Consider the following 21730-nt stretch of genomic DNA (forward strand, 5'->3'; position numbering starts at 1 on the left):
CCCTCAAGAAATACCATTCCAAACAGATTTTCCCGCAAAAGAAGAGTTCTGTTTGAAAATCAAAGTGATTGTTTGGTTTGGTTTTCTGGTTTGTTTTGGTTTTTTTTTTTTTTTTTACTTTGAAGTACAAGCTGAATAGACATCCAGGGAAGTATCCAGGAAGCTCAGACCTTCTTTTTCTTATCAATACCCTGAATGTGTTCTCCAGAGAACTGGAGAGTTTGCAGAACTCCTGGACAGTTGTAGCCTTGGGGCTACAGAAGCTTAACCTGCCGCACCCTGCTCAAGAAGGAGCTCCTGTTCTTTCAGTGCTCATGTCCACCCTTCTCCTTCAGGATTCAGTGTCCTCGGCTGTGCTGACACAGATGGTTTGGGGCCATGAGCTGGCTGGCTGCAGGGATCGAGCTGAAATCCCAGCATTTCTGGGAGGCCAGGGTTGCAGTGTCGCCGTGCGCGGGGCAGTGCCTGGGCAGCGGAGCTTGCGCAGGGTGAGCCCAGCTGAGATGCACGCAGAGGGTGGGAAGGACAAGAGCTTGCTTTCCTGGCTTTACTTGGGAGCAAGAGAAAAGGGGCTTCGTAATGCCCTCACCTCAGGGCAGATCCCATTGATACACCCAGGAGGGTGGGCTGCAAGCACTGTCCTGGTGGATGTTGTAAGGGGATTTTTTTTTTGAGATTCTCACAGTGACCCCTAGAGCACCCAGAATTTGGGAGCCATTAAGGAACTGCATTGTCATTTAGTTTCTTTATTAAGTGTCTAAAAAGTGGCATACTTTTTTTTTTTTCTTTTAAGACAAAACACATAGGATACTAAGTTGGCAATGAAACTGGACTTTAAGATGTCTTTTAAGCACTGCTGAAGGATGCTGGCAGGTACCAAACATTTTAGCCAGTATGTGATAGTATTTATTTATTCATTCCCCTCCTGAGTAATGTTTAGAGCTGTCAATCTGTTGCATTTTGCTGGCCCTAAACTAAGAAGAATAACTCAGGATTCTGTAACCAGAGCAGCCCTTCATAAATTAAGGTCAGCTGGGTGCAGTGCTGTAACAACAGCCTGTAGCAACAGCCTCAGACCAAGGCATCTTTTGTTAACCAGAGGAATATTAACTACACTGGGAGTTCCTGAAAGTGGGTGGTTTCTACTGCCAAGCTCAGCAACACTCTGTCATAATGAAAAAACAATACTGTCTGCAAGCAGGGATTGAAAGCGTCTCCTCACATCTGTTTGTCTAAGCTTGGGAAAAGGTGCCATTGGATGAGAGTAGCAAATCCTGCTGTGACTGTGCTTGTGCTTGAAGGGAAAGCCTTAAATGCCAGAAAATGGCCAGGCATCTTTCATGAAGCTAGTTTTAATTTAATTTTAGACTTGATTAATAGTTACTGCAATATTTGCCTTGCACATTTTTAATGGAATGCTTAAAAAAAAAAAACTTGTTTAATATGTGATCCCTTCTGTGTAATTGTGCTCTCATACAATGTCTTTGGTGAGAATGAACTAGCAGAGTTTTACCCAGAATTGTTTGGAAGATACCAGTGTGGAAAGCAGAGATGACTCACAGCGCCTTGGAGGAAGAGGAGCCAGCAGTTAACCACAGAGCATGGCATTATCTCCATGCCAGCCAAAGCTGGCTGAGAGAGCCAGCATATTTTCCACTTCGCTATGTTGGCAGAAAAAAAAGTACTCCAGAGAAATATTGGCTCTCTAAGCTATCTTGATAATCTTGTCAACTTGATATGAGTTTAGAACAGGTGTAGCATGGGAGGCATGTGAATCAAAAGAAGGTGGTAGTTCCCATCTAGAAACCATTGTTATTTTTATTTGATGAATAAATACATATGAAGCATTTTCATTTTTGGTGGATTCCCCTGGGTGAATAAACTTGGTTGCACAACAAGAATGTGGTATGTGATGGATAGAGTACATGATTAGATAATAAGTATTTCTGCATAAATTTATTTTTTATCTAATCCCATGTGTCTGTATTCTTATTTCTTTAGGAATATCTACATGGCAACTCTTTCTATTGCAGACAACTTGCCAGATGCCTGTAAATAAGGAATGTCTACTGCAAGTGAAATAATACATATTTCTTACTTCATAATGTAATTTGCTTGCCATTTGCATTTAGCGATGTAGTATTCTTGTTGGGGAGAACTGATTTTGGCTTGACTTTACAGGCAGAATTACATGAAAAACACAGCAGTTAAATCTTCATTTTGATTTCATTCTATCTTTTACAGTATAGAGTTGAATATTTTCTTTGGGGAAGGTGTTTCATTTAAATTGATGTGACATATCCTGTTATCTCAGTGGCCTTTACTTGCACAGGAAATACAGTAAGAAAGGCGCTTTCATTTTGGGTCCTTCTTTTTCTTACTAATCACCTTATGAAAGATGTAAAGACATATTATTGCTATGGTGCTGTGCTGCCCTGGGACCTGGGCATGTTCTCCTGCACATCTGATGCTCCACTTCTTTTTGTGTAAGTGTGGAAGCTTGGGTATCCAGCTCTAGCCATGTTCTTGTTTCTGACAAGGAGAAGGTAAAAGACCTCATGAAATACTGGATTTAGCATGTGGGCTGCCAGTTGTGCCAAAAGAATAAAAAAACAATGGTGTAGACTGGAGCGATGTTTTTGTCTTGGCCATAGGAGAAGCCAAGCTGAAGGATAGATCAGGATTGATGCTTGGTTTCCAAGCATCTGAAAAGGAAGGCGTTGAAGAACCTGGATGATGAGTACCTTAGAGCTGTTTTCAGGCTGGCAGGGTAATCCAAGCAGATTGTCTTGTGGGCAGGCAAAAGCACTAAGTGAAGACTAGGCCTGTTATTTAGTCCACTGGTTAATAGTGAAATGTCTGGATGACTTCATTTAACAATGACTATCAAGGTGTGAATCTTTTTTGCCCTGATGAAACCACCTGAAATAGTGATTGGTGGTTGGCATTGGATGTGAGAAGACAGTGAGTCTGCTTTCTAAACTCTCCTGCTTGGGAGAAGTGGGTTTGGGGTGTTACTATTGTGGGAGACATCCACTGGGCTCTCAACAGATTAGTATCTGATGAACAAACATTTTTTACACCTGTAATTTCAATAGTATGTGACTTCTCTTTCACTTTCTACCCTTCCCACCCTGTATTTCAGTGAGTGCCAGAAGATGAGCTTTCTTTAGATACATAAACAAGATGATGTGGTGCAAATTACAGAAGATTGCAAACCCTTGATTTAATTTCTCTGTGCTGTGATTTAAGAATTGGTACTCTTGGGTTTTTAACTGTGACTAAGCAACTGTTTTGTTGAGGCTGATTATTTCACATGCCAGTGGTTGAGAGGTAGCATCAGATTATTCCTGCTGCTTGCGTGAATGTTCTTATTTATCCTGCCTTCTCTTCTACTGAGGACAGCTTGGATTTTAATTTTACCTCCTCTTCTCACCTGATTTTCAGAGCTGATGAAGGTGAAGAGTTCCTGTGTCTCAAATGTTTTACTTAGGGGGGACTATATGCTCTTCAGGATTGACCCTGCATACTATTCTTCTGTATTCTCAGTTTTTTTTCGACCTAGGAACTTCTGTTGGTAGGGGAAAATATTTAAGTGTTTCAGGTTGAAAAAAAGTACCTATAAAAATCAAAGTTGATTTCAGACCTATATGTGGCAGAAGGGGAAATTGCAGGGAGGGAGAAATTTTTTTCTTGTTGGTCACAGTGCTCCTGCTGAATATGTGGATGTGTACATATGGAGTGAGCACATGCACAGGCACTCCATACAGAGAGAGCACACACATAGGCCATATGTTCATTATTTCAGAAGTTTTGTTTTCTCTTGCATTTTCATCAAGATTTTAACAGAGCTGTTTTAATTGGGATTAAATATAACTATGTAGGACAGTAACTAAGACAAAAATTCAGTGTTTTCCTCCTCACTCTCTGTGTGTCAGCAACATTCCTTGTGCTCATCCTCCACCTAGAAATGAGTTTCTTTTAACCTAGGGCCTGTTGTCAGGAAGAGAGGAGATTGCAGCATTCTTCCAGGTGTGGTGGGGCTGAGTTTCATTTACAAATTTTGTCCAGGGTTGCAACACACTCCTTTGTACTTACCAAGTGCCAGGCTCAGCTGGCATGTAAACACAGCAATAAACTGAAAAAGCACTGCTGCAGTCCTGTACCTGTGCACACACATGCAAATGTGAGCCCTTTGTCTGTCTTCTGAAGTTCGGTATTTATGCATGGTTTACACAAACTGCACGTGCTTAGATTGGTTCCTAGAAGAGACTTACATACAGTTTCAGTAAGGTAAATAATTTTGCTGGTTTGGCTGTGAAGTAATGTTGAAATGTGTTTTAAAGATACAGGACTCAAGACAAAAAGATGTGCACAAACAGCATTTGTATCTATAGGAAGAAATATATCATGTGGTTTATACATCAAACAGTGAGACCTGCTTATAATACTCAAGAGCTGTGTTTTCAGGGTTTGAATGGTCAGGTCTGCCCAAGTGTCTCACAGGGTTCTAAAGTTCCATTGTAGCATTTTATTATTGCAAAGACCTGGTAAGATTTATTAAATTGCGTATTTTGTAATTCAAAGGATATGTAAATACAAACAGGAAAAAGTAAAAAAAAATTAAGAATAAGGATTTCTGAGATGCTGATGGTTCTTCTCAGCTTTTTCTTAAGCCACTGTCTCATTTCTTGTCCTTTGTGGTTCTCTTATCTTCAAAAACATTTAGATTAGTGCGCTAATTAGTTTATGTTAACCAGCAGAGGGCTTCCACCTCAAAGCAAACAGCTTATCCCTTCTGCAGTTTCCCTGGTACCCTCTTAATCAGAGAAGTGGGAAATAGATATTTATTTAGTTGTCTTAGGGTACTTCCCTGCTGGCAGAATGATCTTCAATTACATGTTAAGTAATTTTTTATACAGTTTGTTTTTAACTGGCTTCCAGTTACTTTCAATGCAGCTGTCAGCATTTCCACAGGAAACCTGGATGATTCCGTAGAAGTTTCTTGTGCTTCACCAAAGCCTCCTATTTCTAAATTTCTAATGTAACTGGTGTGTTGCAAAGTTTCTGTGCAATCAGGTATTAAAAATGGTTTGAGCCCCTTTTTAGTAAGAACACAGAATATGCTGAGTAAAGTAGGAGGAGAGACTAAACTGATCCTACAATTTAGATTAAAGCCGTGCAAGTTGAGTTTATAAACTCATGTGTTCATTTTTGGAGTGTTCCAGAGCAAAGAGAGGAGTACCTGTGCATACAGGATACTACAAAAGCACGCAGCTTTCCTGGGAGGTTCGAGTTGCCCTGTGAGTGATGGGGTGGTTTCATTCGGAACATCCTTCGTGCCAGCTGTGCCGGCGGGTGCCTGCTCCTGGACTAAGGGTCAGCACAGTGAGGCAGAGGGGCACCGAGGTGCTGAATGCTGCTGGAGCACCTCTCCAATTTCTCTCCCAGACTCTCTAAGTGACTTCTCGTGTTCATCAGCACTGGTGGTGATAATTGTGGTGATTCAGTGAACAGATGATTGCCTGAGGGGAAAAAACGCGCAGTTTTCCCTTCAGACAGAAAACTTACTCTGTCCAAAAAAAATCCATACTAAGATAGTTAATCTTCCCAGTCTATCAGCACTTGGGATGTGTTGGCTAACAGTTGTGAGCAGAGCACTTCCCTGGCCAAGCCTCAGCTTTGGAAAAGAGGTGACCCTACGGTTAGGGGATTTTAAAAAACATTTTGTGTCATGAAAGCAAGAGCCCCACAACCTAGGAGAACGTGTAGGAATCGAGGAGGTGACTACAGTTAGAGGGAGCTTTCAGCAGAGCTGTCTCAATTAGTGACTTGTCATGCCCCAATAAAAAACCACTAAAATTGTTAATTGCGTTTCAAGCGGAGATAATAACAGCTTACTACAGGCAAACTGCTGAAAGATAAGTCACTACCGTGTGTCACCGTAACTGTGTCGCTGCCGAGGTCGCTGGGGCGGTGGGAGCGCGGATCCCGGCTGGATCCCGGCTGGATCCCTGCTGCCACCTGCCGGCACACGCTGCCCGCCTCCGGCCGGGCTCGGTCCCGGCCCGGCGCTGCCCAGGGAAGGGCTGCCCGTGAAGTACCCAAATGTTTGCACATTGCCCGGAGTCACCAAAGCCCCGTCACTCGTCCCCGTAAGTTGTACCACAGCATCAAACCTCACGACAGAAAAGCTCGTCCGTGTGTAGGCAAGACTGAAACTTACTGCAGATCGAGCCCTTTCCTCCTGTGTTCCTCAGAACATCATAGAATTATTTAAGCTGGAAAGGAGCTCTAAGATCATTGAGTCCAACTTTTGGCCCAGCACTGCCATGTCCACCACTGAACCATGTCCCCGGCTGTCACACCGCCAGGTCTTTAAATACCTTAAGGGCATCCATCACGCTCTTACCTAGCAGAGCTCAGTACTTGAAACTGCTCCTGCCAGTCAGTAATCACACTACTCCTTGCATACTTGCAAGCACATTTTCTATAAAATTTGGGGTTTGCATCACTTCTGGAATTACGCTGATGAAGAAAGCCCAAAGCCTGTGAATGCATTTCTGTATGGCAGAAGCAGCTGGGTGTCTCTATGCGCAGTTAACTTGCCTGCTCTTTTGGCATCAAAGTATTTTAGAGAAGAACAGTATTTTTTTTTCTGGGCAATTCTGGCGTTGGTTCCGCCCCTCTTACACATATCTTTTTGGCTAACAAACAGCTTGTACTGTTCATGTTCCTTGCTCAATTTCTCTCTCTCTCTCTCAGTAAGAGCCTTCATTATCCCTACATACAGCTGCTGTTGAGGGGAGAACCAGCTCCAGGTTAGCCCAGCACTTTATAGCAAATGCACCCCTGTTTTTACAGAATTTCCCTATCAAAGCAAGTGCAGCTGTTGAATCAGAGAAAACATTGCCTTGATGCAGTGAATCCTTCTGGGACACAGAAGCTAAAAAAAGGAAGAGAGACTGGTGGCAGGTGCATCATACAGACCTGTCCAAAAGCTGGTTTATCCTCTGTAGGATGAAATAGTTGTCTGCAGTGTGATTTTTTTTTTCTTTTGTTTTCCTTGTGGATCTAATAAAGTTGGAAATGTGGATGGGCTGCTTCAAAGCAGTCCTACAGTATAAAACTCCCTCCCCCTTTAGTTTGGATATGGTGTATTTTTAAATTTAAAAAAACCAACAAAACAACTCCACAAAACCAAAAGGGTACCAACAGAAAGGAAGTTTTTCTTTATAATTAGGGCATTCAGAGGTTCTGTAAGGGTTGTGATAGAAACAATTAATGGGCATTGCTTTTGTGTGAGACAGGGCCTACTTAAGTAGGTCGCAAGGCTGGTAGCCAGGAGACCTACTTTCTTTTCTTAGCTTTGCTGCTTATCCATTCTGTGATCTTGGGCAAGTAACTTCATTTTTGTTCCTTTCTTTCTTTACTGTTTTTTCCCCCTTGCGGGTCCATTCACACTGAAAGGGAAAGAGTTTCTTACTTATGTGCCCTGCACATAAAAAGGGACACAACCTTAACTGGAAGTTTGAGGCCCTCTTATACCAGAGTGCTCTCCGTGGCTGCTTTGCTGTAAATAAGCATGCAGGAATATGGATTACTTTGTGGGTTTGCTACGTGAGCATCTCAAAGGGTACCTGTAAAAGAACAGGCACGTTGTAGATAAAGACTTCCGATGGAGGTCAGGTTAACGAGGTTTCAAAACTGACTGAAATTCCCACGTATCTGCTGGAGATGATGAGTGCACTGGGGAGGTGACCATATGTAGCTGATCTGATGGTGTTGGGGTGGTTTCTGGGATGGAGGGGTTTTCGGAGGTGCTGGAGCACCCCTCTCCTTTCGCTGGCTGCAGTAAGATCTTTGTAAGGATGGGATGAGACTGCAGGGAAGGTGTTTTCAATGGCTTTTTGCCGGTGCTTAATCCTAATGGCTTTATGACTGGCTGATGATGAGTTGTTATCACCTGAAGGAAAACACTCAGGAAGCCTGAGAGAGAGGTGTCCTCTCAGCTGTTGGAGCATGAGCTATCCCAGCAAGCTGTAATCGTGAATCATCCATGTTACTGTCTTGTTGAGTCATGAGAAATGATAGATTAGGAAATGTAGGAATTAAATTAACATACTGATTGTGCCAAAAGCCAAAAACGGAGCATGTCTGTGGCGTTTTGGGATTTTTGTCTTTCTGCTTTGTTGATTTTTTTCACTGACCCGAAACATTTTCTGTGAAACTTTTTTTTTGCTCTTTTTTCTGGCATTAGGAGAACACAGTGGCTGTGAACCATGTACGTGTGTTTGCTTAACAACTTTTAGAGAATTCTTAGACCAGCAGATTGGGATGCATGGTAAAAATCCTGATGGTATGTGAGACTGTGTTTATTCGGTGTCGTTCATCTCTAAAAAGAAAGAAATAAAAAAGAGCAGGAGAAGGAACCAGTTTAGCTTTCTGCTTCAAGCCCTGTGTTTCTTCTTCTGTGATTCCTTTGTGTTTTTTACTAAGATGGATTTGTATTAAAAATGTACCAAAAATAATGCCTGAACCTTTACATACATAACCTGGAAAATATGAAGCCTATATACTTGTATGACGTCTTCATAAGGGAGAAAATAGATTGGAAAATTAGCTTAGCTTATTAGAAATGTACTTGTTTCTTTCATATGGCTTTGTAGAGTGTTTTACATAATTAAATTTAAGCCTCTACAGTGTTTCAGATACTAAAATTTCACAGAATCACCGGGTTGGAAGAGACCTCAAGATCACCAAGCCCAACCCATGCCCTAACATCTCAACTAAACCGTGGCACTGAGTGCCACACCCAGTCTTTTTTTTAAACACATCCAGGGATGATGACTCCACCACCTCCCCGGGCAGACAATTCCACTTCTTTATCACTCTTTTTGTGAAAAGCTTTTTCCTAATGTCCAACCTATATTTCCCTTGGCACAGCTTGAGACTGTGTCCTCTGGTTCTGTCAGTGCTGCCTGGAGAAAGAGACCAACCTGACTCCAACCACCTTTCAGGGAGTTGTAGAGAGTGATAAGATCACCCCTGGGTCTCCTTTTCTCCAGGCTAAACAACCCCAGCTCCCTCAGTCGTTCCTCACAGGGCTTGTGTTCCAAGCCCCTCTCCAGCCTTGCAGCTCTCCTCTGGACAGATTTCCAACTCTGTGGCCTTGTATTTGGCTAGTGATTAAAGAATGGTTTAACTTGCAACAGTTAACTCAGTATGTATTGTTTTTCAAATGGTAATTGCTGTTTTCTCTTGAGCTTGGGAAATTTGTTTTTGATCCACATGTCTAACGATGTATGCTGATATTAAGCTTGTCACCTAGAAATAAGAAGCATTCTGTGGTAGTGACAGTGTTGAAGCTGAAGTGTACAGCAATGGATCTTTTCCTGCAATGAAATCGAATGATACCAAACTCTGAGCAAAGCATTGCACTACTCTGTTTACAGTAACAATGGAAATGTTATGGTCAGTCACGGTGCTTTTGCTCTTGCATCACCAAGTTATGACTCAGCACCGTGTTAAAAAGGCAGAGGTACAGACAGGTCAGGAAAATTCCTGGAATTAAATTGCTGCCTAGACTCTGGGCAGGCCTCTGGGATTTACCCTGGCATTTTGGGTTAACCTGAAAGGGTTTCCTTCTTGTTGGTTCCTCTGATCTTCTGTTTCTTAGTAGTACAGTGGAGAGGAGATGACTGTGATTCTGCAGTTCCTACCAGGGTTTTATACATCTGGCTGTGTATAATTTAGCCAGTAATAGCTGTGGTAGTTTACAGTTCTCTGTACTTTTCAGTACTGGCAATTCCAAATCGCTTGCTTTTTGTCAAAAGAACTAAGTTGACTTTAAGCATGGTCTATGATTTTTTAAATTTTTTTTTTATTAAAACCTGTTTATTTGTACATGAGCTGCTCCGAAAGGGGTATATATATTTGGGTCTCTAGGGGTACCTCACTCCTCATTCTCAAGTCTTCTTAAAGGAAGAAAAACAAAGGAAACCTCCCAACCCTACACAGGTCTCTTGTCTCATCAGGCATGGGGAGTGGTGTCTGAAAAAAACCCCAGCTCGAAGGACTTGATGACACAGTGAGAAAAGCGAGTGTTAGCAGTGTGTTAGCTCCCACTCCCACTCACTCAGCACACACTCAGCGTGCACCCCCTCCCTCCACAACCCCACTGCAGCACCACTGGCTTTGGGAAGTGGTGGGAGACCTGTGTATGTACATATGCATTACCTTGTTGGAGTGAGGTCAGTTTAAACGCAGCCTATTAAATTATTTACAGAAGACAGTTGGCCGACCCATTGTGCTGTGTTAGTGGGAGCCAAAGGTCACTTTGGTGTGCCTGGTTGATTCATAGGGTAATCTGATACAGTACTTAGCTTTTTGCCTCCCAGTCAGTGGGTTAAACCTTATCCTCTTATTATGAGTCACAGAGCCATAAGTTTCAGAAAAAGCCAGAGCCTTTGTTTTTAATGGTTTGGAAGAGGCTGTGCAGCAGAATCCAGAGGGCTGCGGTAGCATCTGCCAAGGGGTTGGGGCGTGTTCTGCGACAGTGTAAATCCGACTGGCAGCTTGGGAGCCCGAACACTGCACCCTTCTTTTCTTAGGATCCTTGTCCTTTTGATAACATCATCTGCAGCCGTTAGGACGTTAAGACATTAATGTTTGTTGTTCAGATAAAGGGTATGGTTTCGTGTTCTTTTTCCTTCCTGCCCCCACCCCTCCCGCGGGTTCCTTGTTACCACCATCTCCTTGAGGATTCACTGACCTGACCTAACTGGCTATCTCCCACATTCAATTTTTTTTTTTTTTTTTTGTAAGATAGAAATTTGTGGGGGTTTTTTTTGTCAACTTTTATCTTGGTGACCAATTACAGCAAAACCCATGGGTATTGGGGTGCCTTGGTATAACCAACTCCCATCTGCTTTAAAATGTACCCTTTGCCCCTCCATCTTGCAGGCTTATTCCCTCCTGGGAGCAGCATTGGTATTGGCATACAGGGCAAGCACTGCAGCTTTCAGAAGTGCCTGACTTTTTAAAACTTTTGCACTGTGGAGTGCTTTTCCTAGCTACTAGTTTAAAGAGAAGGCAGCAGAATGCAGCAGCTGGGAATGAAACCTGTTTTATGAGCTGTGAGAGCCCGATCACTAAATATCTGCTCAGATTTTGTTTACATCTATGCACTTTATTTAGTTTCTTTTCAAATCTACCACTAGTTACGGGGGCACTAATGCTTTCAGCACACCGTTCAGGATACTTTTGGTGTGGAAAAGCTCCAGGATTTTATTTTCCCCCTCTCCGAGTCCGCAGAGGTGCGCAAGTGCTTTCCTATTTCTGCACGCAGAGTTCAGAAGTTTGTGCTGCCGCTGAGCTGGCTGAGGAAAGGAGGAGTTTTGCTTTTAGAAGAGCGAGCCTATCATATTTCACTCTAATCCTAAGCGATAGCCACGCAGTCGGTTTTATTGTTAGAAGAGCCTTCCTGGAGCTCCTTCACCAGGCTTTTCTCTGAGGGAGCCGGGAAGCCAGAATGAGGCGGCAGAAGTGCAGTGGCTTTATTGTCCCCCATGAGCAGTGCCATGCCAAGGCGTGATCTCTGCCTGCTCTCCCCTCCTCGTGGGCTGCTTCTCATGAGCCAGGAGAGGGGACTGAATTGCCTGCACGCTCCCGGGCAGCGATGCCAGGGAGAAGAGTGCAGTTTTTGCTGTTGAGTGGAGAATGGGGAAAACACTTGCCTCAGTGCTGTGCTCTGCTCAGCCCTTACATGCTCCGCTGAGCTGCTGCAAGGTGCCACTTTCTGCTGCTTTTCTCCCCTTTGTTTTCTTTGGCAGCTCCCTAAGTGCTGTATCAAAACAGCTTCAGGGGAGCTGCGCTGGCACAGCCACCTGCCTCCATACTGCTGCTGGTTTAAAGGCAGCGAGAAGAAACCTGGACTGAAGTCGGATTGAGTTTGTTTAGCCTCCCGCGAAAACCGCTGGGAAAGGGGACAGGAACAATTTCAGAGAGGTCTCTTTGGAACCGGCGCCAGTGGCTGGCTTGAAAGAAAATGAAAAAGGAGTGTGTTTCGAGATCTTTCAAACTCAAACAAAACCCAGGCTCCCTCTCGCGTGCTGTCAGCTGGATAAATTTCTCGTCCTTGTCAAGGCAGACAAAGAGACTGTTTCGCAGCGATGGGGAACTCTCCTCCATGTGCGTGCAGCACGTAGACGAGGACGACGAGAACTGGACCTACCGGAGCCAGCAGAGGAAAGGTGACTTGCTTTCTCTTTAACCCTTGCTGTTGCTGCTAAAGTGCCAGCCCTGCTCCATTAGGCTCTATCCAGCTGCTCGCGTCCCACCGGGAGCCAGGAGCCGCAGGTGGGGGAGGAGGAGGAGGGCAGCGCAAAAGCTGAGGTGCAGCAATGCCTAGCCAAGTTTTTTGGGGGGGTTAAAACTGTGAAAGCTTATAATAATTAACAGAAGAAACCTTTAATTTCCCATCTGGGTACTGATTGTGTGCGATATAGGTAAGTTTTGTTTATGCTTCTTGTAGCCAGTAGTCATTAGTGCCAGAGTCTTTGGGCAGGTGCAGCCAGAATCTCTCTTCAAAATGTGGAACCGAAAGCTATTTAAGACTCCACTTCTAAACGACTGGGTGGCTTTTCTTGGATGATTGCCTCATGGTCCTGCTGGGAAAAATTTAAGTGTATTTTGTTTTATGAGGGCAGACTGAGAAGAGGTCCCAGATGCAAAATAAAAGAGATGATGAGAAAGTGATGGGAATTGCTCCACAGAGAGGAGGGACATCGAGGATACGAGATAAGCAGCTCTGACTGAACCCTTGAAATGTTCAGACCTGGAGTATATTTTATATGAGACTTCTAAAAAGTACTTTTATGTTTTTGTGTTCTGTTTTTGAATGAAGTTGGTCAGGTCACTGAGTAAACAATTACCTCATATTTGCCATAAATCAAAACAAATTCCAGAAGCTTGCTCACTTGAGTTGGTGAGCAGGACCAGTATTTGGCTGGCAGGCAGCGGAGTGTGTGTGCATGCAAGGTTGAAAATACTCAGTAAAGTGAGTGATTTGGTTGTAATTTCTCTAGTGCTGCCAGAGCAGTAGTTTGTTAATAGAAAGTGTAAAGTTGACTTTGTTGCGCTGTAAGGTCACTTTTGTAAAAGCAGGCAGGCTCTGGAAGGGCATTTGATCTTCAAAGGGCCTTTTATTTCTTTTCATTTCTCGGAGCAGTTAATAGCTGTTTGACCAGAATTTCACTTCCGTGTCAGAACAGATTGAGGCTTTAGTAAACGGTCTGTATGCAGGAACACTAACACAGGATGTATATGCTTGTGCTTTGCTCCCTGCATGCTAGGACACAACTTTAATCTGTGCTTTGAAGATTGTTTTTTAGCCTACTTTGCTGCTGAAAAACTTCTAAAAAGGGAGCTTGCGTTTGCAACCAGTAATTTTTACCTTTGACTGTTGGTATGTTGATATTGTACAGCGATGCCAGATTAGCTTCTACTGCCTGTGGGATGGGATCTTGCATGGATCAGAAGAACCATTGAGCCCTGCTGCTGGCTTCTATGTAACTTCCATAAAGTTTCTTGGGCTGCCTTCCTTAGCCTGCGCTCATGCTCACGCTGCAGGGCAGAGATGGGAAAGGAAGCTTTACGGATGGATTAATGGTGTATTAATTTTTCTAAGTGATTTACATAAAGAACCCATTGTACTGGCAGGAGGGGGAGGGCAGAATTCCTCCTGTAATTGGGCAGCAAGCTATGAAAGCCTCCCTGCCTGCCTATAGAGGAGATGACAATATGTCATTTTGGAAGGGAAGGTGTGTGGAGGTGTAGTTTATGCAGGGCTTATTTCCTCTTTGCAGGGAACAGTTTGACTCAACTTGTAAAATCTGCCTGGATCATTAATCTAACTGTGCGTTTCTGTCTGACCAGGGTCCTCTGCCAGACTGACAGGGATTGCCAGGGCTGAAGGGAGTGTGGGTTATGTATTTGGGCAGGAGAAACTTGCCACAGCTGCAAGTCTTTTACCCTGGGCTGCGAGTCAGGCTTGCACGGTGTTGGAAGAGTTTGAGAATCCATACCTGGCTGAGTGATTGTCTTAGGTTTGTGTTCAAAGGCAAAACCGTGTGTGATAAATGGCCGCTTGTGTTCTTGAATTAATTTGTTCCACTGCTCTGTTGCATTACTGCTTGCCAGCCTTTGTAAAACTGAGGGCTCAAAACAGTATTGTCTTTGGTGCTCAAATTAACTACATCACTAAATTAACACAAACTAGAAAGAAATGAGAGACACAGCAGACATAGCAAGTGTTATATAGAAAACCAGACAATTTTAAGCTAGATGAAATTTTAATAGTTTTTCAGCTATCAGAATAGTTTTCCCTCCAGTTCTTGCTCAGTTAAATTGGTAAAAAAAAGTAAGTCTGGCAAATCACAGGCTCTCCATCTCCTAACTGTACGTGTAAAGACAGGAGTGTTAATAACAGAAGCTGGAAATGAAATTGTTGTTCTTTGTGAGCTGTTTCTCTTCCTGTCTTTTCAAACCTCTTCTTTTGCCGCTCCATTGCTCCTCCAGGCTCAGATTGCATTCCCACGAGGCTGCTGGGTGACAGGCACAAGGCAGCATGTGTTGCGTGGTATTTCACCAGCAAAGTGGCTAATCTGCCTTGGCTGCAAACCGGAGCTTGCACACAGTAGCGAGCACAGAGATTGGCTGGATCTGTCAGTTTGAAATGAGCAAGAAGAACAAAAGTAAACGGGAACTGCGAACCTGGGCCACTCCCGGTGTCCTGCGGGGCCGATCCCTGCGCACGTGGAAGTCAGGGGCTTCTGCTGCTTTCTTCTTTGTAAAATGTACACTGTGCAGACTGTTTTGGAGCTGGTAGCACCAATCAGACTTCATATTTGATAAAGCTCTCAGTAGAAGAGATTATAAAAGTTGACAGTAAAATAAAGGTTTGGTTTTTGAAGCTTTTCTTGCTCAGCCCTCTTCCTCAGCTGGAGGCCCTTTGAAATGAGGGCACACTGTAATTCTCATGTTTCTTCTTTAATCAGAGTTTTTCGTCGACATGTTTTACTTTCTGGGGGAGCGCATATTTTCAGACTGAAGCTCAGAGCATTTTTTTCCTTTAAAAACCACTTTATTGGAAAAAGATTGAGAGGAATATTCTTTGAAATGAAAGAGCTAGAGTGTGTTGCAAAGGATTTCTGATGGGTGGAAGAATGGGACCATGGCTCATGTGTGCCTTTGTTGTTTATCACAAGTACGACCTAGCAAGTAACTCTGAATACAGATAACACGTGAGTTAATTCATGGCACAGGCTGCACCATATTTACTTCATTTTTTTTGGAAAGGAAATGAGTCACGTGGCAGAATCAAAACAGCTACGCTTTTCTGGCCAGGTGCTGGAGAAGCACAACTAGCAGTCTGGTCTGGCTACAGGTGCCAATGCATCAGAAGCAGCTCTTACACAAGGAGGTTTTCCAAGCTCTCCCCAGCTCCTGTCCCTGTTTATTGCTCTGATGTTTTACCCACTCCCTCCATTTCACTTGGTTGCTTTCCAATCTTTCTGCATGACAAAAGTTAAAAGTCTTGGCTGCCTTTTACTGCAGGTTATATTACCTGGAAAACTTATTTAGAGTCATTAGAGAAACCTTGTTTCTCAGGTAACTGCTGTGTTTTAAAGACTGATCAAGCCCAGTTCAGAAGGTGGCAGCCACTGGCTTTCTGCTGTTTGCTGGCCAGCTCTCAGTCTTTAATACCAAAACGTGTGAAGTGCCCATTTTTTTCCTTGCAAAACCAGTCTAAATGTGAGAATTTGTTTTACTGGCAAAAGAAATTTAAATTCACAAATCTTTGTGAGCTGAGCCTTTTGTGTCCTTGCAGTGTGTCTGATGGAAGCAGTCCTAACATCCTGATGACAACTCTGACCAAAGCTGTCAGTTAACTTCCTAATGACTTATCATGGTCTGAGAACATCACACTTATCAAGGGGTCAGATTTCCATAAACTGAACAATTACTGAATTGTCACAGTAGCAGTTTGTAGCATAATGCTGCCTCATTATGTCAGTAAAAATGATGCCCTTTAGTTATGCCTGTACTACCTGTGGTTGGTTGAATGTGCATCATGTAAGTTAAATACTATCAGATGAGTTTTTCCTCATATTCCAGAGGCAGACTTGAGACTCAAGACCTTTTTGGTTTTTGGAGCTTGTATTTTCAGTGTTTCCTTTAGAAACTCAGGGTAGAGATAGGTGAGATCACAGTTGCCTAACTGCAGCACCAGAGTATCACCCCAGTCTTCAGTCCAAATAATTTTTAAATTATAGGTTTCTAAGTCGTGCATATCATTTACAAGGAGGTTTCAGGAACAGACAATCACATTTTTTTAGTAATGAGATGTAAGACTATCAATAACTATTAAGTTTCTATAAGCAAGATTACCAAATCCAGACTTCTTGTTGCTATTCCAATGTAAATTCATATTATTGGGCTTTTTTTTTTTTCCCTGTATGTTATTGCACAAGATTATGTGTTCAAAGTGAGAAAAAGTCATGCCAGTTACTACATAGATAAAGGCCTATAAACCCAAAGGGAGCTGTTAGCATTTGTAGAATCCATAACATGTGATGGATTGTAGTGTTGGGGCATGTGTGTCTGTGAAAAGGATTCTTGAAGCTTTGGGCAAGTCCATAAATAATCATTTATGGAAACCTCAAAAAGCATTTGTGTAAGAGCCTGGAGTAAGTCCAAAACAAATATAATATGATTCATATACCTTTTTGTGAAAGAAAAAAAATAATGACAGATTTGATATAAAAGCCAATTTTTTGTCTTCTACCTTTTACATGTAGGTTCTGTGTGCAAAGATAAAATTGGATATAGTTCTATGCATTTATAACTATTGGTCAAGTTTATATCACGTTTTTGTGGTAGGACTGTTGGATGTTGTGCTTTTATGGACTGGGAGCAGAGGTACTACTTCAATTACTTATGAATGTACTATTTGTCTTAGCATATTTTATTGTGGCGCAGCAGAGGGTTCTGTAAAACTTTCATGATATACAGTGGCAAACAAAAGTTTTCACGCTGGTCAAACAGCTGGGGACAGTCACGAGTTCTGCATTTAACTTTAACTTGAAGTGCCAACTTTTGTGTGCTTGTACATAGAGACAAATTTAGTCAAAACTTTGCTGTCTTTCCTGTGTCTTCTGGCAAATATTGCCACAGATGGGAATCTGAAAATGTGTTCGCTAAGCAAAAATTTGTTAACCTACATAAACAAGTTTAAATAAGAAATGTTGTATCACAGAATATCTGCCTTAATATCACAGAACCATTTGTTCAAACCCACATCTCTACATCTGCTTTATCAAAAAAACTATGGATCCAGACATCATTGTTATTTATTCTATAAAATCCTTGCCAAATTCCAATTCTTTGCTATTTTGAAAGTGCAAATAGCTTTTATTTAAAAAACAATAGCATTTTTTATTTGATCAAAAGTGTTCCAGGTAAAAATAGAAATGAAAAAAAATATATAATTGTATAAAACTTGCTGCAGTCCTTCCTTTTTTCTCGGCTGCTATCCCAGCATGTCTGTGCCTCTCCAGGAAGTAGTGACAGGAGAACAGCAGTCTATGCTAAAGGACATTTCCCAGTAATAAAAATATTCCCAGTAATAAAAAACCACAACAGGTAGATTTTTTTTTTTTTTTTATGAAGAGTTGTGGTTGGTTTCACTGCCTCCTCCAAGAGCCATAACTAATGTAAGCTAACTGTGTTGAAGAGTCTTAATCTCTCAGGGGATTGTGGAATGTTTTTTTGTTAGGATGGAGCAGCTGAAGTGTGGTGCTGCTGAATCCATGTGTGAGAGCTGCTGTGTCAGAAGTGTGCTTTTCTTAGGCACAGGGGAAGTTAACCCCTGGTGTTTGAGAACTCCAGGGGCAGATCCCAGTTCCTTCTGGGCAGCTCTGTGCTGCTGTCAGATGAGACCCAGACTGTGTTTGCCTTCAGTTGGACACCTTGAATTTCAGGTGCATAGTAGCTCCAGAGTTCTCTTGGCTGGTTGCACTGTAGAAGACCACAGTGGGGGGAAACACAAACAAATTGAGCAGCACCTGACTTAACCCTGTGTTCCCAAAGTTACACGGGCACTGCAACACAATTTGTCCCACAGTTTCTGTGCTGTTTGGATTAGCAGGCTCGCTGGTGCTCCTCAGCTTGCTTCGTGGCCATGACAAAACACTTGAGGTGCTGTGGTTTTCCTTCTGAGAGTGTATTGCTTTGAAAGGTTTCCAGTTTTACTTCATCGTATATAAACTTCTCTATGTTTTTATATGCTTTATATGCTTTTTTTTTTTTGTTCTCAGGGTACCCTCTAATGTCCAGCTTATCCTTAGGCTGAAAACTTGGGGCAAATGTTTCCCTCTCACTAGGGGTCAAAACTGATTCCCACTGACCTTCATATTTCACTCTTAAGTAGCTATATTTTATAAAGCAGACTGGATGCTTTCCAGTGATTGGATGCACTGTTTGAGCTGAAACAATGTGCTGTATATGCTTTCCCATGTACTGCTCATTGAGTAATAGCATACATGAAAAATTCTGTTTGTATGCACTTGTTAGCCAACTGTTTCACTAAAACTGAGGGGGCCTTTGTCTCCAGCATGGTCAGAGCTCACCATTCTGGCAGAACATTGCAAATGTAAAAACTTCTTGTTTTTCCTCCAATCTGTTACAAATGAAAAGAAAGTGAAGGTGAAGGTTAAGAATGTGGTTAAGTTAAAAAAGTTTATGAATTCTGAAAGAGCATATTTAGCTTCTATTATAACATTTGGAACAATTAAATGGGGTGGATTTGACAGTTTGTGATTTTAAACTGTGAAATACATTTTCTTATTGTCTTTTAGCTGCTGAACTTCAATAAAAATAAAGAAATTAAACTCTAGGTTTGCCATCCACCTTATTTGTTGGGGGTTGATTTGGGTGTTTGTTTTTGCTTATATTTGTGTATTAATATAATTTATCTACCAGCCTCTCCCATTTGTAAGTGGAAACCTCTGTGTTGTTATTTGTTTGTTTGTTTGTTTTTCCTGGAGAATTGAAGTGTAAATGCTGTAACAACTCGAATCTATAGCTTATTGTTCCAAAGCCTGAGCTGAAGTGGGTAAAATGTAAGGCCTAGGTGTTTTTGATACCTAAGCAAGGTGTACATTCAGCGTGTGAGAGCGTATGTTGGACAATTAAGGGAATGGCACATTTTCCATCCCAGGAAAAGCTAATTAATATGTACACCCTCTGCTCCTTCTAGAGCTTCCCTTACATATGGCATGGCAGCTTCTGCCTAGCACTTTATCCCCCTGAAGCAGATGGGTTCCCTGGACATTGAGTCGTGGTGAACTTGTAGTGTTTGGAAGGCAATTACGGGCTGTGAACTAGGTGCTTTGCAGCTGGTGCATCACTTCCTTACCCATTCACTCCGAAATAAGAGATCTGAGAAGCACCGTAAAAGGTTTTCATATAAAGCGCTCAGAAGTTGTCAGATCAAACATCCAAGCAGAGGGAGTGACAGGGCTGCATTTTGCTTGAGCACGTGGGGATGTTAAATAGAAGTTACCCCTGGTCACACTTTCTCCAGGGTAGCACAGGTCCACAGTAACAGCGCACCAGGGTATGTTGTGGATATTAGAGGGGGGACGGGGGAAGTTTCTTCGCACACCTCTTCTCACTTCTTGCTTGAACTGGAGGCCATGTCCATGACTCACGGCACAAGAAGCTGTGCTTGCCAGTTAGCAGATCAGCTTTGATGGGAGCAGTTCCTGGAGTGAGGGACAGCTTTGCCTCCTGACTGCTTTGGAGGGGCACCTCCCACCACACCCTCTGTGCCTTGGTTCGTGCAGCATGTCCCCATCAGTCATGTCCCATCAGACCTGCTCCTGTACCTGCTGCCTCTCTTTCCTTTTGCTTGTTTGCATGTTTGAATTTTATTTTTTTTCTTCCCCATGGCTTTGTTTTGCATATGCAGGTGTTTGCTCCCTAATGCAGTGGGGGTGCTCACAGTTTATGTATTAGGCTTAATACTCTGAATCACACTCTTGCAGGCACCTTGCTAATGACTACATTAATTAAAGAGGGACCTTTGGAAGAAACAGGCTCTTAATTTTGATTCTGTCATTCATGTCTAATTTGAATGTCTGAAATAGGGACAGAAACTAATGAATAGTGGAGGCTGTTGCCTTTTACAAACTGAAACGTGTTTGTACTTACTTGTAATTTCCATTGAGTCTTTGTATCTTTTTCTCCTTTGTAATCCAGACTGCCAAAGAGGTGGTGAGTAAGGGTGACTGATTACAGCCTACTGTACACTTACATGGAAACTCTCATCCAGGAGTTACTAACTCAATTTCATTAACCCTGAGTCATGCATGTAAAGCCATATATGATAAATACGGCATTTTCATCTCAGAATAAAATGAGGTATTTTGACATGCAGTGCCAGAATCAGGTATTAAATTTTGTGTTTGACTTGTAGCCAGCTTGACCTGGTTTTGCAAAGGGAGAAGATGCCCTGCACTCAGCGCCACAACTCCTTTCCCACGGGGTGCCAGCTGGCTCTGACAGTGGAGCTCTCAATAGCAAGGGGGCTACAGCTCTTCCATGGTCTCTGTCAGACTGACATTCAGCTGGGACTATGAGGAAGGCAGCAAATGTATTAAATTAATCAGGTGAAAGAAGGAATAACCCGTTTTGTTCTGGCTGCTCTGTGCTGACACCTCTCAGTGAAGAAGCAGTTGTATTTCTGCTCTGGGGACAATGGCAGAAAACACCTTGGGGCTATCTCAGCTTTGTAGCAAGGAAGGAATCAGAACAGGTGGGAATGTAGAAACAGTTCCCATTGCACCACTCAAGTGAAGTTGTAACAACCTACAAATGGTTCTGTCACGCTGCCCTAGCACGGTTACTGATAAGAATACTGGCCCAATTTGCTGCCCAAGGACAGCTCATGCAAAAGTGACATTTGTTGTAATTTTTGGTCAAGGACTTGAGTGTATTTTGGCCTATAGCTTTAATTCTGAAGGGAACTGTATAAAGTGCTGCTGGTTTTACCTCAGTTTTTCTGTGAACTGTTTTTTGTTAGGTAAGCATTGTGGTGATATGAATGAAGACAGCTCCCCAGGCATTATGGATGGTGTGTCTGCACACTCGTACACATTAGGGCAGAAGAGAGACTGATTTTTCTCTGCTGCTTTGTGTTGGTCTGGCATTTGTTTCAGCCTTGAAGAGTTTGTTTGGTTTTTTTTAAAGACCCTTGCTCTATTTGGTTACAACATGCCATAATTGTGCGTATTTCAGGAAACAACCTGTTCTTTTCTCCTCATCCCTGTAGGATGGTGCAGCTGTCTTTATGTGCCAGGGTGATAGCGGGGAAATTCATGTATTCTTCATGCTGCCTGTGGTTTTGGTATTCCTGATTACCCCAAGGTGGCCTCGGAGCATTCCCCAGTGACTTGTTGTTACCAGGGTTAGCGAAACACTGACGACATCAATCTGAGGGAACAAGCCCTTGCCAACTTGTGACAATTTTCTGGAGCAATGCACAGATGACTGGGTAAATGAAAGTGCCCGCGAGGGACATTTTTGTTTTGTTTTAATAGTAAACATTATCAATAAAGCCCTCTTGCATCCATTAATCAAAGCTAATTTGGCACACAACCCTTGC

The 21730-nt window shown here is 42.6% G+C and overlaps 1 protein-coding gene across 9 annotated transcripts in view; it reads left to right on the forward strand.

The window, feature by feature from the left end:
• Window positions 1–21730, forward strand: part of NHSL1 (NHS like 1) — a 176929-nt gene that overhangs the window by 63304 nt on the left and 91895 nt on the right. The window contains exon 1 of one of the 9 annotated variants that reach the window (XM_038130377.1): window positions 9726–12254. The exons of 7 other annotated variants lie outside the window; for them this stretch is intronic. In XM_038130377.1, the coding sequence (XP_037986305.1) occupies window positions 12050–12254 (205 nt within the window). In that variant the 5' untranslated portion in view covers window positions 9726–12049. Of the gene's footprint in view, window positions 1–9725; window positions 12255–21730 lie in introns of those variants that run through there. One more of the 9 variants, XM_038130381.1, reaches the window with a different exon arrangement.

The sequence above is a fragment of the Motacilla alba genome, chromosome 3 (genome assembly GCF_015832195.1).
Source record: "Motacilla alba alba isolate MOTALB_02 chromosome 3, Motacilla_alba_V1.0_pri, whole genome shotgun sequence".
Lineage (NCBI taxonomy): Eukaryota > Metazoa > Chordata > Aves > Passeriformes > Motacillidae > Motacilla > Motacilla alba.